A 19,691-nucleotide genomic window follows, 5' to 3' on the forward strand; every position below is an offset into this window, starting at 1 on the left:
GAAAGCCGGATGTCGCGCACCCTGCTGCGCATGCGCGGCCGCCTCATCCACACGAGACGACGTTACAAGGTGCGCGCGGCTGTCTCACACAGTCACACCGGGCGCGTGAGTCGGGTTTTTGTTTTTGTTTTTTTGTGGGCGACCGGGAACAAAAAGTGAAATGAATACCTCACGCATTCAAGCGAACGGACCCCTTGTTTCTGCGGCGGTTGTTTTGGGGTTTTTTTTTTCTTCTTTTTTAAATTCCCTTAAAAGTTCCGCTTAGGCGCGCGCACTGCGAAATCTTAAAATGAGAGGCGCAACTCGGCCGAAGTGCTGAAGGGAAACGGCAGCATCACGTGTCGGTGCCAGCAGGTGAGGGACCGAGGGAGCAAAAGCTTCAGATTCGGATCTATTTATTGTCGGTATAGGTTCAGCTGTGCTGTTGTGTTGTGTTAGACCGCTGCTTGTACTATTTCATTTAGGCTCATTAAAAATAACGTTGCATAATGGCAGTTGACAGTAAACAACTGTTAATGACGGTGTTATTAAATACTTTTACGTGTTACAGACTACTTTTGTCACCACTGGTTATTTTAATACCACCAAATGATAAATAGACCTTAAATCACTTTTTTTTTTTTTTTTAAATACCTGTGTGTGTAATTTTCAAGAGCCCGGCTTAGTCCGTTTGTTGCACGGGACGGGGGGTGGAGGGGGGTGGGGTTGAAGATGGCGTCCAGGGCACCTCCCGACGGGGGCTACGGCTGGGTGGTGGTCACGTCGGCCTTTTTCGTCATGGGCCTCACCGCTGCCGTCCTTAAGAACTTCGGCCTCTTCTTCCTGGACATCCAGAGCCACTTCGGGGTCCTGACCAGCACCACCTCGTGGGTCACCTCCACCACCATCGTCACGTTTCACCTCGGCGGTAAAGACGTCGTGAAGTCACGAGTGGTTTCACAGCTCCACGCGTTTGTTTGTTTTTAATGTGTGTGTTTTCTTTTTGGCCCTCTCAGCCCCGTTGGCCAGCGCGCTGACGATGCAGTTCTCTCACAGGCTGGTCATCGTGGTCGGAGGTCTGCTGTCGGCCTCCGGCCTGTTGCTGGCGTCTCTGGACCTCGGCCTGCCCTGGCTCTACCTCACCATGGGCGTCCTGGAAGGTAGACTTTCGTGACACCCCCAACACCCACCCCCACGTTCACATTTTTGTAGATAATCTGAGGATATCGCTCTGTTAATTGAAATAATATCTGATGACAGGTTCCTGATGAATTGATTGAAGGCCTGAACGTGTTATTTTTTGGGGTTCAAACTGTCCCTGCTTTCGGGTTTTTGTCGGTTACACAGTCAGGTCTACAAATATTTCACCATGTTGTATCTGTTTCAATTCGAAACCACAGTGGCGTACAATCAAGATATAAAACATTAAACTGAAGTGTTGGACAGACACAATAAGAACATTTTATTTTTCTTGCAGTATATAAAACACGGGATTCTTTGAGAAAATAATTCACTGGCGTTTAAAATGAAGGTGAGTTGCGGCCCTGTTTCTTACTCCAATACCCCTTTGGCACCAGAGAGAACATATCTTTGCAGGTGGGTCGCTTGACGGCGACCACTTTGTTTGGCCCCCGAAAAACAACATCACATGACTCGCGCTCCCCCCCCCCCCTCCCCCCCCCCCGAAAGGCCCGACTTGACGGTCACCGGTCTTATGTCCCCCGCAGGAACTGGCATCGCCTTCGCGTGGATCCCCGCCAACAGCCTGGTGAGCCACTACTTCTCGCGGTGGCGCCCCATCGCCTACGCCGTCGCCAGCTCCGGGGAGTGCGTCTTCGCCGTCGTGTTCGGCCCTCTGTTCCGCTGGCTCATCGAGGCGTACGGCTGGCAGGGGGCCCTGCTGGTCATCGGCGGCCTTCGTCTTGCGAATAAAGCGCAGACAAAGGAGGAGGCTGGGTTTTTAAAAAGAGCAGGTTGATCATTGAAAAAACTGAACTAAGCAGCTCCAGTTTATTTCAGCATTAGGAATTGTGTTCAGAAGGTTGACGTACTTCTTCTAAGCAAGTACACACTTAAGCATTTGATTAATTGCATGTGTGTAACCTAAGTTGTTGTCCACATAGCTCTGCAGGAGTCAACATTTAAACTCTGCGTATTATGTAACTGCAGTAATGGAGACCAAGGGGTTTCCACCAAATGGCTTAATGCCGCTTCTTGCAATCTATTTAAAGGTACGTTACAATCCCTCCACACAGAGCAGAATACAAATGTTCATTTACTAAGTCAAAATCATGAGTTAATCAGTTGTTATTCACTTCATTTAAGAAACATCGAAATTGTTATATGATTTGTTTTGACTTTTAAACTTTCTCTGATTGTCTTTGTTAAAAGACTAAAATGGTAAAATGGTCTTTCTCAGATTAAATCTCCCTAAAATAATAATGTATAAAAAAGCACAGTGCGATCCACAAGAGGAATTCTAAAATATGAATTCGCTCACTGTCCCTTGTGCAAAACTGTAAAGCAGGCATCGTTTTATCGTTTTAAATCGCACTAATTGATGCCTCCTTCTTGAAAGCCGGATGTCGCGCACCCTGCTGCGCATGCGCGGCCGCCTCATCCACACGAGACGACGTTACAAGGTGCGCGCGGCTGTCTCACACAGTCACACCGGGCGCGTGAGTCGGGTTTTTGTTTTTGTTTTTTTGTGGGCGACCGGGAACAAAAAGTGAAATGAATACCTCACGCATTCAAGCGAACGGACCCCTTGTTTCTGCGGCGGTTGTTTTGGGGGTTTTTTTTTCTTCTTTTTTAAATTCCCTTAAAAGTTCCGCTTAGGCGCGCGCACTGCGAAATCTTAAAATGAGAGGCGCAACTCGGCCGAAGTGCTGAAGGGAAACGGCAGCATCACGTGTCGGTGCCAGCAGGTGAGGGACCGAGGGAGCAAAAGCTTCAGATTCGGATCTATTTATTGTCGGTATAGGTTCAGCTGTGCTGTTGTGTTGTGTTAGACCGCTGCTTGTACTATTTCATTTAGGCTCATTAAAAATAACGTTGCATAATGGCAGTTGACAGTAAACAACTGTTAATGACGGTGTTATTAAATACTTTTACGTGTTACAGACTACTTTTGTCACCACTGGTTATTTTAATACCACCAAATGATAAATAGACCTTAAATCCCTTTTTTTTTTCTTCTTTTTTTTTAAATACCTGTGTGTGTAATTTTCAAGAGCCCGGCTTAGTCCGTTTGTTGCACGGGACGGGGGGTGGAGGGGGGTGGGGTTGAAGATGGCGTCCAGGGCACCTCCCGACGGGGGCTACGGCTGGGTGGTGGTCACGTCGGCCTTTTTCGTCATGGGCCTCACCGCTGCCGTCCTTAAGAACTTCGGCCTCTTCTTCCTGGACATCCAGAGCCACTTCGGGGTCCTGACCAGCACCACCTCGTGGGTCACCTCCACCACCATCGTCACGTTTCACCTCGGCGGTAAAGACGTCGTGAAGTCACGAGTGGTTTCACAGCTCCACGCGTTTGTTTGTTTTTAATGTGTGTGTTTTCTTTTTGGCCCTCTCAGCCCCGTTGGCCAGCGCGCTGACGATGCAGTTCTCTCACAGGCTGGTCATCGTGGTCGGAGGTCTGCTGTCGGCCTCCGGCCTGTTGCTGGCGTCTCTGGACCTCGGCCTGCCCTGGCTCTACCTCACCATGGGCGTCCTGGAAGGTAGACTTTCGTGACACCCCCAACACCCACCCCCACGTTCACATTTTTGTAGATAATCTGAGGATATCGCTCTGTTAATTGAAATAATATCTGATGACAGGTTCCTGATGAATTGATTGAAGGCCTGAACGTGTTATTTTTTGGGGTTCAAACTGTCCCTGCTTTCGGGTTTTTGTCGGTTACACAGTCAGGTCTACAAATATTTCACCATGTTGTATCTGTTTCAATTCGAAACCACAGTGGCGTACAATCAAGATATAAAACATTAAACTGAAGTGTTGGACAGACACAATAAGAACATTTTATTTTTCTTGCAGTATATAAAACACGGGATTCTTTGAGAAAATAATTCACTGGCGTTTAAAATGAAGGTGAGTTGCGGCCCTGTTTCTTACTCCAATACCCCTTTGGCACCAGAGAGAACATATCTTTGCAGGTGGGTCGCTTGACGGCGACCACTTTGTTTGGCCCCCGAAAAACAACATCACATGACTCGCGCTCCCCCCCCCCCTCCCCCCCCCCCGAAAGGCCCGACTTGACGGTCACCGGTCTTATGTCCCCCGCAGGAACTGGCATCGCCTTCGCGTGGATCCCCGCCAACAGCCTGGTGAGCCACTACTTCTCGCGGTGGCGCCCCATCGCCTACGCCGTCGCCAGCTCCGGGGAGTGCGTCTTCGCCGTCGTGTTCGGCCCTCTGTTCCGCTGGCTCATCGAGGCGTACGGCTGGCAGGGGGCCCTGCTGGTCATCGGCGGCCTTCAGCTCAACCTGTGCGTCTGCGGCGCCCTCATGAGGCCGCTGGGGGACGGGGGCGCCCGGGGGGCCAAGGTCGTCTTCCAGTTCTCCCTGCTGGCGAAGCCCGAGCTGCTCCTCTACATCCTGTACGGCGTCCTGGCGGCGGCGGGCTTCTTCGTGCCGCCGCTCTTCCTGGTGCCGTTCGTCAGCGGCCTGGGGGCGGGCAGCTACCGGCCCGCCTTCCTCCTCTCCGCCCTGGCGCTGGCCGACCTGGCGGGGCGGCTGCTCTGCGGGTGGCTCGCCAACGCGCGGCTGGTGAGGAACCTGCGGCTGCTGGCCGCGGCGGTGGCGCTGCTCGGGGCGGCGCTCCTGCTGCTGCCCGTCAGCCGCGACTACCGGACCGCCCTGCTCCTCTCGTCGCTCTGCGGCTTCCTGTTCGGCTGCGCGGTGGCCGTCCACGTCACCGCCATCGTGGACATCGTGGCGCTGGAGGGCTTCGACAGCGGGCTGGGGCTCTTCATGCTCTTCAGGAGCATCGGCGGGTTCGTCGGGCCGCCCGCCGCAGGTGAGCCGCCACGAGGGCGTTTCTTCTCATCTTGTTTTAAGTAAATACAAACAGTCACAGGACCACGTTTGCACGTAGTAGTAATAATAATGGTGGTAATAATATAGCATTCCATTGAAGCAGCCCCCGCAGGGAGAATGGGACACACGCCTCGGGGACGTTCCGTTTTATTTATTTATAGCGCCTGGTCAGAGCGTGCTCTAATGTTTCAGGCTGGCTGGTGGACCGGACCGGCGACTACAGCGCCGCCTTCTACCTCTCGGGTGTCTGCCTGGTTGCGTCGGCGGGCTTCGTCGCCCTGGTGGACCGCCTGGTTCAGAGGAGGTCGTCGGAGGCCAAAGGTCATCAGGCGGTGACATAAACGGAGCCCGATGAGGAAGCCGAAGTGTTCAGTGTGCGTGTGTGTGTGAGAGGTCACTCGGGGAACCGGGCGCGTCGCTCTCATCACTCAGTTTACATACATTTTATTGTGAATCGTCTTCTAGCCGGAGACAAACTGATGGAAGGGCCACAAAAAGCTGTTTCCGTCTGCGTGGCAGTTTTTTTTTTTTTTTATTAGGCAAAATATATGGAATGATTTGTTTGTTTATTCCGTCGTTTTAAATGCATCCAGCTTCACTCATCAATGGTAAAAAGAAGCCAAAACAAATCCTGCTTTCGCCATTATAAATAAATAAATATGTATGATCACTGGCCCAAGCTCAAACCTAAATAGAGCCCGGACCGTTTCTAAATGTAGTTCAAATTATCAAAAACAAGTCTGTTGAAAATCTGAAGGCTAAAATAAAAAGGAAAGCAGGTGTTTGCTGGGGACTATTTTGATGTTGCTTGTGAGTACATACGGCAGCAGGACAGTTTACGGAATTTAAATGTTAAATTTGCAAACCATTTCAACATGGTGGTTGTCTTTGTTTTTTTTTAAATCAAGTTTGGATACAGAAGAACATGAATCTGTTAATACTTGATTTACAATTGTTGTCACAGCGGGGATCCATCAGATCTCATGTGTTGGAGGCTTTGACTTTAATGTAAATATGTCTAATGGAATCAGATAATATAAAAGTAGCAATAAATCACAATGGATGAAAAAGATTGGTTTGTACTTCATAAGAAAGCCATGATAGGATGTTGTCATAAAAAAGGTCGCCCAACATGAACATGTCACAGAATGACTTAATAGGACATTTAAGTCATAAAATATAGGGCAGGAAATACTACTATTATAGCATAGGATGTCAAATGTTGTATTGTATACTGTTGGAATATCCTATTAAGTGAGTTTACAAAAGTGAAAATAAAATAGTTGAGTCCCTCATTATGACTTGACTATTTAGATGCTGTATGTATTTTAATGCCATTTGTTCATTATAAATAAAAGTTAAAAAAACAAAACTATTCAGCTGTAGCTATTTGAAAAGAACATTAAATAACGGTCCACTTTGTACCTCCGGTGATCTTTTGTTCACAACCATTTCTCAGACAAACGTGTACATTAAAGACAAATGTTTAATACAATTTTTTTTTTCCTCACAAAAACAGTTTAGAAAATAATTAATGTAAAGTTTAGACTAACAAATAACTTTTTTTTTTTTACAACAAATCAATAACGAACTGCTACAATTAAAACCCTATATTTTGTCAGACTATTTGAAAGAAAGGGAATGTCGAGGCAGCTATTTTACACAAAAGGATCGAGGCACCAAGGGCATTTGCATACATGTCGGCAACAAAAGAAATAATCACTCAACTTAAACTCAGAGTCATTTTACGCGTAGAAGGGTGCACTTAGAAAAAGAAAAAAAAAATCAAAACCTGCACCTTTGGTCCATTTGAACAGTTCGAGTCCCATCGTCCATCTCTCTGATCTCGACCCTCACTTGAGATGGAGCGGTTACCGAGTGCTTCAGAGATCCCTTGCAGACTTTTTTTTTTTTTGTCTTCACATTAACGTCAACTAACTACCACTCCATTGTTAAGAGGGGACACGAGTCTAAAATCAGAGCTGGAAGGAAACAAGGAGGCAAAAAAGAACCTAGTCTTTTGCCCCCCCCGTTGAGCGTCTTGACCGCATCGATTTGTTATTTTACCCAATTAGATAAAACATCCGACAATAATAATATAAACAAAGGCCAGTTATTCAGTGTTTACCTTTCCCGTTCTCACACAGTTTGACTGAGTCCGTGGGGGGACAGGGGGGGGGACAGGGGGACGCAAGTCGCCTACGAGGAGGCCCTCTTCTCCTCGTACGGCGACTCGTAGGCCTCCATCGGCGGGCAGGTGCACACAAGGTGCTGGTCGCCGTAGATGTCGTCGATCCTGGAGATGCTCGGCCAGAACTTGGTCTCGGGTCGAATGAATGGCTGTAAAAAAAAAAAAAGAAGACAGTGGATTTTTTTTTTTGCGCCAATAGAAATCCCCCCCCCCCCCTCCCTCGCAGTTTCGTTTTCCCCCCCTCTGACCACTAGGTGGCAAACGCGCACTACGGCGCTCTCTTATCTCGGAAGGGGGATGAGGACACTCACCAAGGGGAAGGCGGCGAGCTCCCTGGAGTACGGCCGGTCCCAGGTGGACGACGCGATGCAGGCCAGAGAGTGCGGCGCCATCTGCAAACACACACACACACACACCGAGAGGAGTCATCACGCCGTATCCCGCCCCCCCCCCCCACGCACCCGTTCGCAAAGTGACCGACGGAGACGAGTACCTTGAGCGGGTTGACGCGAGAGTCCATCCTCCCCTCCTCGATGTCGGCGATCTCCTGCCGGATGCCGAGCAGGGCGTCGCAGTACCGGTCCATCTCGGCCTTGTCCTCGGACTCGGTGGGTTCGATCATCAGGGTTCCGGCCACCGGCCACGACATGGTGGGCGCGTGGAAACCTGCACGCCGGCAACGGAAAATCAGTAACAAACGGCTTCTAGTGGTCATAACGAAAGAATCCTGTTTATTCAAATGTCTGGGGGAAAAAAAGGGTACAAACCAAATACTGCAGCATATTTTGCATTACAATTAAGGAGTATAATATATATATTAGTACCATAATCCTGCAGCCTCTTGGCCACGTCCACAGCCTCGATATTAGCCGTCTTTTTGAAGGGCCTCACATCCAGAATGAACTCGTGGGCTACAAATCCTACAAAAAAAAAACTTTTTAAAAAAAAAAAGTCTCATCTTTGGCAACGTCGATATTAAAATGAACGTGTTCGCGGCCGTACCTTTCCTGCCTCTGTAGAGGACCTTATAGTGACCTTCCAGCCTCTTGGCCATGTAGTTGGCATTGAGGATGGCCACCTCTGTGGCGTGAGCAAGTCCTTTGGATCCCATCATCTACACATTGGAAACGTGGACATGGATGAAGATATTTATTAACTTTCTCTCCAAACCCTGCCTGAAGCGGTTTGTTACAGTAAATTATTGAACAAACTGACTCGAGAATACACGTCACGGTCATTTGTGTCAAAAGTATGTTTTACAAATTGATTCTTCCCATTTCTAAATATTTAACTATTCTCATCCTGTGCAGCGTGATTTCACTAAATACCTTCGTATCTTCGCTCCCTGGCATCAGAGTTTATGTAAACCATCTTTTTAAAAAAAGATATCACTTGATTAGTCTGCGCTGACCTTGATGTAGGCCCAGGAGATGGGCAGGATGGCGCTGGAGCCCCAGGGGGCGGCGCTGATGGTGCCCAGCGAGCTGCTGGCGTTGACCGAGTACATGGGGACCACGGGGTGGCTCGGCAGGAAGGGGGCGAGGTGGGCCTTCCTGTTGAAGATGGGGGGGGGGGGGGGACATTAAACATGCAACCAAACGGATCCAGGAGACTGTTGTGATATCCGGCCTTACACTCCGATGGGCCCCATGCCGGGTCCTCCTCCCCCATGAGGGATACAGAAGGTCTTGTGCAGGTTGAGGTGAGACACGTCAGAGCCGTAATCTCCAGGACGACACAGACCGACCTGGGGAAAAAAAAAAAAAAGAATTCTACTTTCACTGCTTCAGCCAACAAATCAGTGAAGGGGAATTTCACACCATAAAAAACACGGATCATTTGGAGTAAAGGAAGCCGGACCCCGACTTTTACAGGAAAGTGATCTGAATCGGAACCAGATAAGGGCAAAAATATAAAAGTGTTACCTGTAAATATCTTCCATAACGCAACTTTATATCCCCCTTGAGTCCATAATAAAGTAACCTCAGTGCTACTTGGCTATTTAGGGGGGGGGGGGGGGGTTCCAGTGACTTGGCTTTACCAGTGAAGGAGGACGAAGCCTAATAAAGGTCAGCGGGGACAGGGTCTGCGAGTCTGTCACTGATTTGCCTGTACAAAGCATCACCTGTACAATCATCGAGACCAAAGGTCAACTATTTACAGCTTGATAACACCCCTATAAACCTTTATCCTGGTCGTCCACAAGGAACCAAAACACTTTCTTTACGTCGCAGAACCGGCCGTGTCAACACTCTCTCTCTCGCTCACCTGGGCGTTCATGTTGGCGCCATCCAGGTACACCTGGCCGCCGTTCTTGTGAATGAGATCACATATGTCTCGGATCTTCTCCTCAAACACACCGAAGGTGGAAGGGTAGGTGACCATCATGGCTGCCAGATTCGCTTTGTGTTTATCCACCTGGCAGAAGAGTCACAAGACCATTAAGTCATGATTACTAAAATTTGCATTTACTTTTTTTTTTTGGACTGCATAAAATAATATTATAGCCTGGTCAGCGCTCCCCCAAAAAAATTTCATAGGGTATAATTCTAGGCATAAAAAGCCAGAAGTTCATTGAAACCATCAATCCATCAGAGCGGCCCTCACCAGCGCCGTGAGGTGGGCCAGGTCGATGTTGCCGTCCTTGTCCACCTCCACCACCTGGACCTTCATGCCGGCCATCTGAGCGCTGGCCGGGTTGGTGCCGTGGGCCGACTTGGGGATCAGACAAACCTGGAGGCGGGAAAAAAAAGGGAAGCGCGTCGGAACGCCTTCGTATTGGTACACGCGCGTTGGACCTCGAGTCGGACATTAAGAGACATTTAAAGCCGGAATAAATTAAGCGGTACAAAAAAAAAAAAGTTAGCAAGAGGGGGTTTGACCTTAAGACAAACAATACAATTATAAAGTAGAATACATTGTGGAAGAAATTAATTATTTACACAAAGAGCAGGACTGTTAGGAGTTTAGTCTGCTGGCTCAGGTTGAAACTTCATAACAGGCACCGATATGTAACCTGCTGGTGGGTCACTAATTGATTTTATCCCTTATTAGGGCGACACTTTTGCAACTCCCACCAAGAAACTGGGTCACTTAGACCTGTGTTGGGCAACAACTGACTAATGGCTGACCGAGAACACTCTGCAGAGCATGTCACGCACCGGTGACTTGCTGTTTCTAAAGTCTTAAAAAAAAAAAAAAAAAAAGCCAAATATGGAACCTTTGCAGCAGGAAGCCTATAGCGGGGGCCGCAGCGTTTGCAGCCCTTCTGTTTGCACACGGTTGTCAGTTTGGACCTTGACTGTTTCAACACTATCTAAGATCTACTCCTGAGGGAGTCTCTAAAGGAAAATGTACAGTATTTAGGAAAAAAGATCAAGTCGGCCACTCTTTAATCTGCAGCAATGTGACCTCCCTTTGTCCTCCAGCTGCACCAATCAGCACGTCAGGATACCTCATCAAGAAGTCACAATGACACGATGACCCGTGGTGACCTGACCGATGACCCGTGGTGACCTGGGAGCAGAGAAACCGACGCGGCTCATGTCCTTGTGCTCTTTATTGAGCAACGTCAGCATTATCATGGTCCCTCAAATCAAGAAGGGACTAGTGGAGATAAACCAATCTTTATATTGGCACGTTAAGATGGTAAAAGGTTAAAGGTTAAAGCAACGCTTTGCTTGTTGGAAACACTAATCGGGTAGAGGATGGAAACGATGCCCTCCTCCCACCACAAATACTATCTTATAGTATCTTATAAATCAACCTTCGCCATAGAAAATGTCACGTTAGCAACCATCTTGTTTCCTTCAAGTGCACTTTGCCCCACGTTGGTGTGGCACCGATCTCGGCATCTGGGAAAAAACTGAAGCCCGTTTCAAATCAAGCCGACAGGAGTCGAACGAGAGGCTCGACTTGAATTAGCTCCCGTTTGCTTCCACGCCGGTTCACTTACAGTTCTGGCGCTCTCCCCCTTCGAGTTGAGGTAGGCCTTTATGGCAGCCAGGCCGGCGTATTCTCCCTGAGCACCACTGGAAGACACGGGCAAACACACAATGGTCATCAAACACACACACACACACTTTTGACTGAAAGCACGGCTCAATTAGAAATCTTGCGATGTTTCCAAAAGGGGAGACAAAGATTAGATCAAAAGCTTCGATGCATGAGGCCTCTGCAGCGTGCAGACGTTCTGATAGAAAGCTTCCGCTTCTGGATGTCGACTAAAGTCTGAAAACGACTGCACAAAACGGAAAAGAAACCAATGGCTTCGACTTTTCTACTTCTATCTGGTGACTGTAAAATCAAAGAATAACAGGATTGCAAATATGAATCCAAGCTGTGAGGCATCCGTAAATCCAGCCTCAATAAAACCTACATGCTTTATGTTTTTAGCACAGGAGAAAGGTTGATAGAATGAATCTTCTTAATGGATTTGAATAAAATAAAAAAAGGAGCGTGTTTTCCACAGGAAACGTTTAAAACGTATTAGACAATGCAGCTGGAGAGAGAAAGGGGGAGGGGGGGTCGGGGGGGTCTTACCTGTTGGGCTGGAAGGAGATGCGGTCGTAGCCCGTCACCTCACAGAGGTCCTTCTCCAGCTGTTTAAAGAGAATCTGGTAGCCATCAGCCTGATCCAGAGGCACGAAGGGGTGGATGTTGGCGAACTCGCTCCAGGTGATTGGCTAAAAGAAGAGCGAGCACAGCGGTGAGTGGGAAGGATTGTAACTTATCCCAAAAAAAAAAAAAAAAAAAAAAAAAAAATCAGGTTGAGGCTGGACGTGAAGGAAAAATGGCTGTCCTCAGTGGAAGGAGTTGCATAGATAATTTTCTGGTTTATATACATGATGTCATGAGGATTTTACAGATTTTAAAAAAGATATCTTATTTGTTCATGAATCACTCACCATGAGCTCTGAGGAGCTGTTTAGCTTCATGGTGCAGGAGCCCTAAAGAAAGAAAAAAAATAGTTTCACAATCACGACTATTTAAATTGTTTGGAAATCCGAACGTCTCCGTGAAGGAGGGGGCACTAACCAGTGGAATCATGCTGTGCACCAGGGAAATGTCTTTGTTCTCCAGGCGCTTCATGTATCGCACAATGTTGGTCTCGGAGTGATGACTAATGATTGACCAGGAAGGAAGACAGAATTACAATTCGTGTACGGCATGTTGAGAGAACACTCTGCTTACAAAGTGCATTAGTAAGACATTTGGCAGACTAACAAGTATTTCACAATGACCACCTCAAAGATCAAATGGAGGACATCTGATAGACTGTATTTATGACACTTATAAAGATTATAGCTCCAGATAACACCACCAAGAGAGATGCCCTTCTTGCCACTGAGCAATTAAGGCAGATCTTGAAGGATTGCCAGTGGCCATGAAGACAAACACCAGCTGGATGTTTATTTAGGCCACGAGTCAAAGACTTTTGTTTGAAAATGTTTTGACTGTTGGTCACTGTTCAGTCTGCCAAACGTGAAGTGTAGCAGAGCTTCAGATTCAATTCAACCAAGAGCACCAACCTGTTGAAGACCTGGTGCGTCAGGTACTTGCTCGTCCTCTTGAAAGGACTTCCCATGATCCCCTTTACTCGCTCGCCCATCTTCTCAGCAATCAGCTCCTGCAAAATGAGCCTTTTCAAATTAAAACAGTTCAGGCCGATACACAGAAGAAACCGATAACTACTTTTAGAAAAACTGTAGGTTAAATAATAAATTGTTAAATTCACTTACTGCTGAAGATTCACAGCCAAAGACCCAGAGCAAGTCATCCAGGTCCCTCTCAGTCACCATCTCATCCAGAGAGACCCCCAACTGTAATGAGTTAAAGGCACGTTTTCACATCTTCAACAGCACGCTTGTGACGTTAAAGCCTCCGTCCTTATATCGGATGGTCACCTGGCATTGAAGTAACTTTACTCCAAATAAGGTCCCTCCTCAAAGACTCGTGTTGTTGCTTGTTTAGCCCACCCCCCCCCCTCCCTCCCCTCCTTACCACTCCCTTGGTGTAAACCCTCAGGTTGATCTGCCTCTGCTCGGCTCTTTCCACGATGTCTTTGGCCGCCACGCTGCAGTTGATCTTCAGAGTGTCGAAGAACATGTCACTGTGCAGACGGTGTCCGGCTCTCTTCAGACCTGGGGGGGGGGGGGGGGGGGGAATAAAATGAAACTATTTCTTATCCCATCCCGTATTTTGCATTATGTAGCAAGGATGACAGTTTAATCTCTGTCGAGTCCTTCATTGGCTCATTAGTCCATTGTGCGTTAGTCATTCACGCAAAATGATCACAAAGGGCATCAGCACAAAGTAATTGCTCTATAAATATCAAAATCACATGTCTATATACAAGGAGATACATGTCCGGGACATTATTGTGGTGCCACAGTAATAAAAGCTTGCTGAAACGAATGAAAACAAACGTACCTTCAGCGAGGATCAGGGCTGCATTGTGCGTTCTCTCAGCGATGTGTTGGAGTCCCTGAGGACCGTGATACAGTGCAAACATAGCAGCCATGTTGGCCAGCAGTGCCTAAGAGTTTAAAGAAAAGAAAAAAAACACAAATTACCCTAAAAGACAGCAAAGACTCATTAAAAGAAATCCACAAAATCCATCACGATCCATGGACACGATGATGTCCAGCATGTGAGCCTCCTCCTACCTGTGCGGTGCAGATGTTGCTGGTAGCTTTGTCCCTTCGGATGTGCTGCTCTCTGGTCTGCAGAGCAAGCCGGTAAACCTCCTTACCGGCTGCATCCCTGAAAGCGTAAATGCACCTCGGTTTCAAACGGGGTTCCCTCCTCCTCCTCCTCCTCCTCCTCCTCGTTGTTTGAACGCCACCCGACAATTATTTTCAAGCAGGAAACCCGGTCTGACCTCGTGACTCCGACCATTCTGCCGGGCATCATGCGGATCAGGTTTTCTTTGACGGCGAAGAAGGCGGCGTGGGGGCCCCCGTAGCAGAGGGGGACCCCAAACCTCTGGGAGCTGCCCAGTGCGATGTCGACGCCAAACTCCCCGGGGGGGCGCAGCACGCAGAGGGCCAACAGGTCGGTGGCACAGCAAGCCAACGCCTGGGCGGGTTCAGAACCAGAGAAAAAGGGGACAGAATGAATCATTAAAGTGTGCACATGGCCAGTTCATCAGTGTAAATATACCAGGGCGTCATCTGCATAGAACTTTAATAGGAGCTGCTGTGTAAGAAAGGGGCAACGTAGGTGTACTGTGACTCTGGGGGGAGGGGGGGAAGTTGGGTTTGTTCTCGTCCAGGTGGCTGGCGCTCAACTTACCCCTCCCTTGTGCGCCCGGTCCACCAAGGCCGTGAAATCTTCCACCCTGCCGTCGGTGTCGGGGTACTGGAAGAGCACGCCGCTCACGTCTTTCCCGCTGAAGTCCATCTCGTGAGGGAGCTTCAGCTCCGTCTTCACACCGATGTAGCTGCAGCCAAAAGTTAGCCGGAGAATATTATCGTCAATGCAATGGTTTGGTTTCTCTTTTAGAGTTGCACAGAGCACCCCCGCCCCCCCGTACGTACTTGGCTCTGGTCCGCACCACGGCAATCGTCTGGGGGTGGCAGCGCGGGTCGATGTAGAAGGTTCTTTTTTTGTTCTGCCTGTGAAAATGTTTTTTTTTGTTGTTGTTGTTTTAAATAACCGCTCACACGTTTAGATGTTTAGAAAATGCCGATCATTTTCCCATCATTGTACCTGTGGCAGAGCTGCATGGCCTCGGCGGCAGCCGTTCCCTCGTCCAGCAGGGAGGCGTTGGCCATAGGCATGCCAGTGAGGTCACAGATCATGGTCTGGTAATTAAGGAGCGACTCCAGGCGACCTTGAGAGACCTCGGGCTGGTAGGGGGTGTATTGAGTCACCCTGAGGACAAAAAAGGGGACTCAAAATCAAACAAAAGCGCAGGTTTGGACACGAGGACAGCGCAGAGCCGGTGGCGTTCAAGGAACCGAGACGGAACACTGGGGCCCATTGTCTGTGTCCCCATCCCCCCCCCTCCCTCCCTCCCTCCCCAGGAGGACGCCGGTGTGGGATTTGCATGAGAGAGAATTTTGTTGAGCAGAGAGCAGCATTTCATCAGATCTCACGAGTCACGAGGCTTCCCGTTAGCAGCAAACAGTTTCAAATAAGCGACCGAACGGCATTAGGCCTTTGGGCAAAGAGGGAACGAGCTCCGTGCGCTTTCAAATCCGCAGACGGGTCCCGTGCACTCACTCACTCACTCACTCACCAGCCTGAATTCTCCAGGAGGTTGCGCTGGATGGGCGGCGGGACCAAGCAGTTGTAGTAGCCCATGCCGATGTAGGACCTCCATACTTTGTTTTTTGACGCGATCTTCTTTAGAGTTTCCAGAATCTCGTTCTCACCTGTGAAAAGAAGTCACGTGAGAGAGTGTAATTATTACTTATTTTGTCCCGACTTCATTTGGTATGACACCACGATAATTAAAAGTATAGAGAGATTTCTCTATGCTGTTTGTACTAACTCTAGCTACTACTTGCATGGAAATGGCATACAATTATACACCTCACTACGGATGCATATGATTAAAAAAAAAACTCAAATATATACAAAAAGCCTGTTAAGTTACATTTATTTAACCACAAGTGGTTCTAGATCAATGTTATTGTACGGAAAATGATCAACAGAGAACATGGAGTCCTTTCCTGGTACAAAGAGTGCTGTTAAAAAGTTTCCAAGAACATTAAAAACAGGCTTTACACGAAATCTGAAGAACATCTTATGCCCCGAGCGATCAACCGAGCGAAAACTAAAGCCTGCGTGGGATGCAACCCGGATTGTTACGCCTCCAGCCCGGGTTCAGGAGAGGACTCAACTACCCAAGACCACGCCCGCTGGAACCTGTATACTAGTCACCGCGACGCTACAGTACAACAAACAAACACACGCCGCCACAACTGAAACGGTGGGTTTATACAAATGATCATGTATAATGACAATACATAGGATGCAACACCCAACAATTACACACAAGTAAGTAAGCACGGGATAGGAGGGCTAACAGGTAACAAGGCCTGTGGAGGAGGGCGGGTCCAGCGCGCTGTCAAAGCAAAAAAACAATAACAAAAAGGGACCCTATGCTTCCCTACTCCTCTAAACCTACCTCCCACACTCTAACCTACCACACACCCTGGCAAAAAAATATTATATCACGTCAACATAATTAAGTTGAGTTCATCTCGTCAGCACACGGCGAGAGACGGACTACGAGGCGCTTCAGCCTCATTCCCCGGTGCTGCGAGGAGGCTCTGCCAACGCACAACCAGCCTGGGATTCCTCCGTCCCTCCTGGGTGCCTAGGCAACCTCAAGGAATGGACAACACGGCCCGCCTGAAGCCCAGAGCCCAAACTACTCCCGCTTTTTGGAGAAGCAGGGTGGCTTTTACAGGCCGCTCAAAACGCCGCCTTGAATCGGCTGAATGAGATTAAAGGGTCGTCCGCAGGTCCCCGTGCACGCTGTTAGGCGTGTATTTTGTGTGCGTGCGAGTTCGTGTCAGTAGGGAGGACGGCGTTCCCATGGTGCTGGACCTCTACAGGGGCAGCAAAAAAAAAAAAAAAAAGCCTGGAGGTCTATTGTTTGGAGAGAGAATCCCTCGCTGGCTTTGCAAACCGAAGCCCTCGAGAGCTGAACAAGCAGAAAACCAGCGGCGCCTCCAGTTGGTTCCTTCAGTTTCACCAGTGGATCGCTGGTGTTAAAGCGGAGGGCCTAAAGATACATTATCTTTGCTGTCAAATCAATGGCGGCGGCATACGGTCGCAGAGTTCTGCAATGGGGTCAAAACAGCCTTTTATTGTGCACAATCGCACAAACATTCGGTCAATTGTCGTGAAATTAATCTGTAAATGAGTATTGCAGCAAGAGTCACACTAAATGGATGGAGAAAAAAGCAGCAGTTTAATAGATAAATCAAAGTAACAGTAGCTGCAGCACTTCCAATTCTGCTGATTGCAAGAGTACTGTAATTAAAAGGAAACAGGTATATGATTTTATTTGTTAAGCCTTTGTTTTCCATACTTAGAGTTGTGACAGGTGGCTCATAACAATTGAACTAATTGCTTAACAATAAATATCCATTGGATAAAATAAACTCTGAATGTCGTTAGATATAAAAGAAGAAATGTATTTTCTGCCATTTATTAGATCGCTTTCATTGTTTCACCCCCTCTGATAAAAACGCTTATTTTCCAAGTCAAGCTTTTGTTTATTATTTTAATTTTATTTATTTTTAATGAAGAATGCAGCCCAAACCAACTCTATTAAAGTGAAGACTGACCGCAGTGATGAAACCATACAAATAAAAGAAGAAAAAAAGAACACACCCAGAAAAGAAAAAGAAAAAAAAACCTCGTGCAAAAGACACGCAAGTCACCTTATTAGGAAGCCCCTCGGCTGTGATGTAACGTGGACGCTGTAACCAGATTGAACTGGACTCGGGGACCGGAGCTCAAGGCTTAAACTTTACACTCCAGTAGCCATCCTATGAGCGCCGGCTTTTCTCAGCAGGAAATTGGTGCCGCTCGCCGAGTTTCGCAAAAACAACTCCAAATATGTTCAAAGGAAGACTTAACAGGGGAGAGAGAGAGAGGGGGAGAGAGGGGGGGAGAGAGAGAAGAGAGAGAGAGCGCGCGCGCCGCGACCACACAATGGAGCGTCAACCCACATTGCAGCCTCTCGAACGCGGACGAACCTCCGCGTGCCAAATGACGCGGAAGCCCCGGCGCGCGCGACACACGTTTGGGGGGGTTTTGATGATGATGATGATGATGATGGTGGTGGTGATGATATCAAAACGTTTTCAAATCGGGTTTTGCACAATTTGCGTCGAGGCGGATGTCCGCAGCCTCTCGGCCATTAGAAATTCCACATTGAATAAAAAAGGTGTGACGATAATAAATGTGTCAAAATGATGGTAAACTTACAGATCGGGTCATCCATTTTCATACTCCGCTGCATCCGGATGGAGGACGGAACCGTGTCTTCGATCAACTGCTCCAGCGACTGCGGGTGGAAACACAAGACACATAAAAGCGTGCAAAGGGGAGCTTTTAATGCAGAATAATATAAGTTTGGCTCAACGTGAAAGCGGGGGTTGCGCCCCGATTCATTGGTGGTGGTGGTGGTGGTGGTGGATCTTACCTCGACTCCCAGAGCATCCAGCATTTCTCTCTTCTCCCGCTCACCTGGACCGATGTGCCTCTCTGCGAAATCATCATGTCTGGGTAGGATCCTCTCGATCTGCCTGGAGGAGACCGCCGCCGACGTCCTCAGAGCCCGGGCGGTCGCGGGCGAAGATGCGCCGCCGCGTCGGATCCTCCACTGAAGTTTCGGAACCACGCGGCTCTTGTCACTCAGACGCCTGCACGGTGCGCCCGGATTCACCGACTTGGCCAGAAAAATCCCCCAGGATTTGGCGCAGCTCTGCATCTTTAAATCACCTTGCGAGACAAGTGTGCAGAAAACTAGAGACGGCTTCTTCTTTTTCGCTTCTTTTTTTTTTGGTTTTGTTTTGTTTCCTCCCCCTCGCACGGCAAAGGGTGCCCTTCCGCTGAGACTGATGCGATCCTCTGCAGCGGACTCTCTCAACTCCAAACTGCAGAGTTTATACAACTGCACAGTTGGGCAAGCGCGGGCCAATCAGAGCGGAGGGGCTGCGTGACGTAGTGACGAGCCCCGGTCAAACAGCTGCTGAACTTTCTCACTGAACAAGGAGGCAAAACAGATATATTATTATTCATATTTTCATTGTTTAACCTTTTAATTTCTCAGTCAAGCTTTTGTGTTTGTTGTTTATTATTTATATTAATTTTCAAATAACGGGAGGACTGACGTTGTGTTGGGTTTTATTCATGTTAACCTTCGTCCTTATTTTTATTGACAGAAATTGACTTCTCTCCACACGACAATCTCCAGAGATCCATGTAAGACCTACGGAGCAGATCAAATATACATGAGCTGTTATGGGTGGAAACATTCATTACAATACATTCAATTATGTTTACATGTGGGCATCAATCAGAAATACAATCTAATCTGAAACACCAAAACCAAGCACAGAGTAAAAAGAAACATTGATTTAACTTGCGAGACACGTGTACCAACTTGTGTTATTAATTCAGTCCTATTCAATGAGGCATTGTGTTTCATCACTACTCGGGGACATTGGAGACTTTAATAACTCAAACCTGGCAACCTGACAAAAACAAAAGTGGTTCTTCTGTTGCGTCAACCGGTCTCAGAATGACAACTGCCGTCTCCGGTGAAACGTGTCGTCTGCGGCTGTTTGTTTTGGCTGCAGGGACTCAGGTCCTGACTTCCAGGTGGTAATTACATCAGGGTCAAAACAGAAGCAAGTTCACGCCTGAAAGAACCTCAAACAACTTGAAACGTGAATAATATCTCTAATTCAAGTGCACACACGTCGAGTGCTATTTGACTTGTGTTAAATCG

General features: G+C 48.0%; 3 protein-coding genes across 3 annotated transcripts; 2 read left to right on the forward strand and 1 right to left on the reverse strand.

Annotated features, from left to right (window-relative positions):
- The first annotated feature begins 707 nt into the window (after positions 1 to 707).
- On the forward strand, positions 708 to 3,177 carry LOC134129090 (monocarboxylate transporter 13-like). Its single transcript, XM_062562518.1, has 3 exons — positions 708 to 907; positions 996 to 1,139; positions 1,707 to 3,177. Exons 1-3 carry the CDS (start codon positions 712 to 714, stop codon positions 1,955 to 1,957), a joined length of 591 nt encoding a protein of 196 aa, XP_062418502.1. The 5' UTR covers positions 708 to 711; the 3' UTR covers positions 1,958 to 3,177.
- A 29-nt stretch (positions 3,178 to 3,206) lies between these two features.
- Positions 3,207 to 5,911, forward strand: LOC119224485 (monocarboxylate transporter 13). Its single transcript, XM_062562514.1, has 4 exons — positions 3,207 to 3,466; positions 3,555 to 3,698; positions 4,265 to 4,996; positions 5,209 to 5,911. The coding sequence occupies exons 1-4, from the start codon at positions 3,271 to 3,273 to the stop codon at positions 5,355 to 5,357; spliced, it is 1,221 nt and encodes a 406-aa protein (XP_062418498.1). The 5' UTR covers positions 3,207 to 3,270; the 3' UTR covers positions 5,358 to 5,911.
- Positions 5,912 to 6,484: 573 nt separating this feature from the next.
- On the reverse strand, positions 6,485 to 18,844 carry gldc (glycine dehydrogenase (decarboxylating)). The gene is made up of 25 exons (XM_037481463.2): positions 18,381 to 18,844; positions 18,164 to 18,242; positions 15,453 to 15,588; positions 14,921 to 15,085; positions 14,749 to 14,826; positions 14,504 to 14,651; positions 14,091 to 14,287; positions 13,876 to 13,972; positions 13,640 to 13,745; positions 13,211 to 13,350; positions 12,949 to 13,029; positions 12,739 to 12,836; positions 12,245 to 12,329; positions 12,115 to 12,156; positions 11,750 to 11,892; positions 11,163 to 11,238; positions 9,815 to 9,940; positions 9,476 to 9,625; positions 8,842 to 8,954; positions 8,619 to 8,760; positions 8,210 to 8,321; positions 8,032 to 8,127; positions 7,701 to 7,873; positions 7,519 to 7,599; positions 6,485 to 7,356 (listed from the first exon to the last, which is right to left on the reverse strand). The coding sequence occupies exons 1-25, from the start codon at positions 18,666 to 18,668 to the stop codon at positions 7,216 to 7,218; spliced, it is 3,093 nt and encodes a 1,030-aa protein (XP_037337360.2). The 5' UTR covers positions 18,669 to 18,844; the 3' UTR covers positions 6,485 to 7,215.
- Between the last annotated feature and the right edge of the window lie 847 nt (positions 18,845 to 19,691).

This window comes from Pungitius pungitius, chromosome 5 (genome assembly GCF_949316345.1).
Source record: "Pungitius pungitius chromosome 5, fPunPun2.1, whole genome shotgun sequence".
NCBI lineage: Eukaryota > Metazoa > Chordata > Actinopteri > Perciformes > Gasterosteidae > Pungitius > Pungitius pungitius.

Excerpts from the sequence above, each read along its gene's own strand:
- LOC134129090 (XM_062562518.1), top strand. The coding sequence starts at position 712 with ATGGCGTCCAGGGCACCTCCCGACGGGGGCTACGGCTGGGTGGTGGTC. Across the intron at positions 908-995 it reads CGTCACGTTTCACCTCGGCG|CCCCGTTGGCCAGCGCGCTG; the intron begins GTAAAGACGTCG and ends TGGCCCTCTCAG. Across the intron at positions 1,140-1,706 it reads CACCATGGGCGTCCTGGAAG|GAACTGGCATCGCCTTCGCG; the intron begins GTAGACTTTCGT and ends TGTCCCCCGCAG.
- LOC119224485 (XM_062562514.1), top strand. The coding sequence starts at position 3,271 with ATGGCGTCCAGGGCACCTCCCGACGGGGGCTACGGCTGGGTGGTGGTC. Across the intron at positions 3,467-3,554 it reads CGTCACGTTTCACCTCGGCG|CCCCGTTGGCCAGCGCGCTG; the intron begins GTAAAGACGTCG and ends TGGCCCTCTCAG. Across the intron at positions 3,699-4,264 it reads CACCATGGGCGTCCTGGAAG|GAACTGGCATCGCCTTCGCG; the intron begins GTAGACTTTCGT and ends TGTCCCCCGCAG.
- gldc (XM_037481463.2), bottom strand. The coding sequence starts at position 18,668 with ATGCAGAGCTGCGCCAAATCCTGGGGGATTTTTCTGGCCAAGTCGGTG. Across the intron at positions 18,243-18,380 it reads TGGATGCTCTGGGAGTCGAG|TCGCTGGAGCAGTTGATCGA; the intron begins GTAAGATCCACC and ends TTCCACCCGCAG. Across the intron at positions 8,128-8,209 it reads CCTCTACAGAGGCAGGAAAG|GATTTGTAGCCCACGAGTTC; the intron begins GTACGGCCGCGA and ends TTTTTTTTGTAG.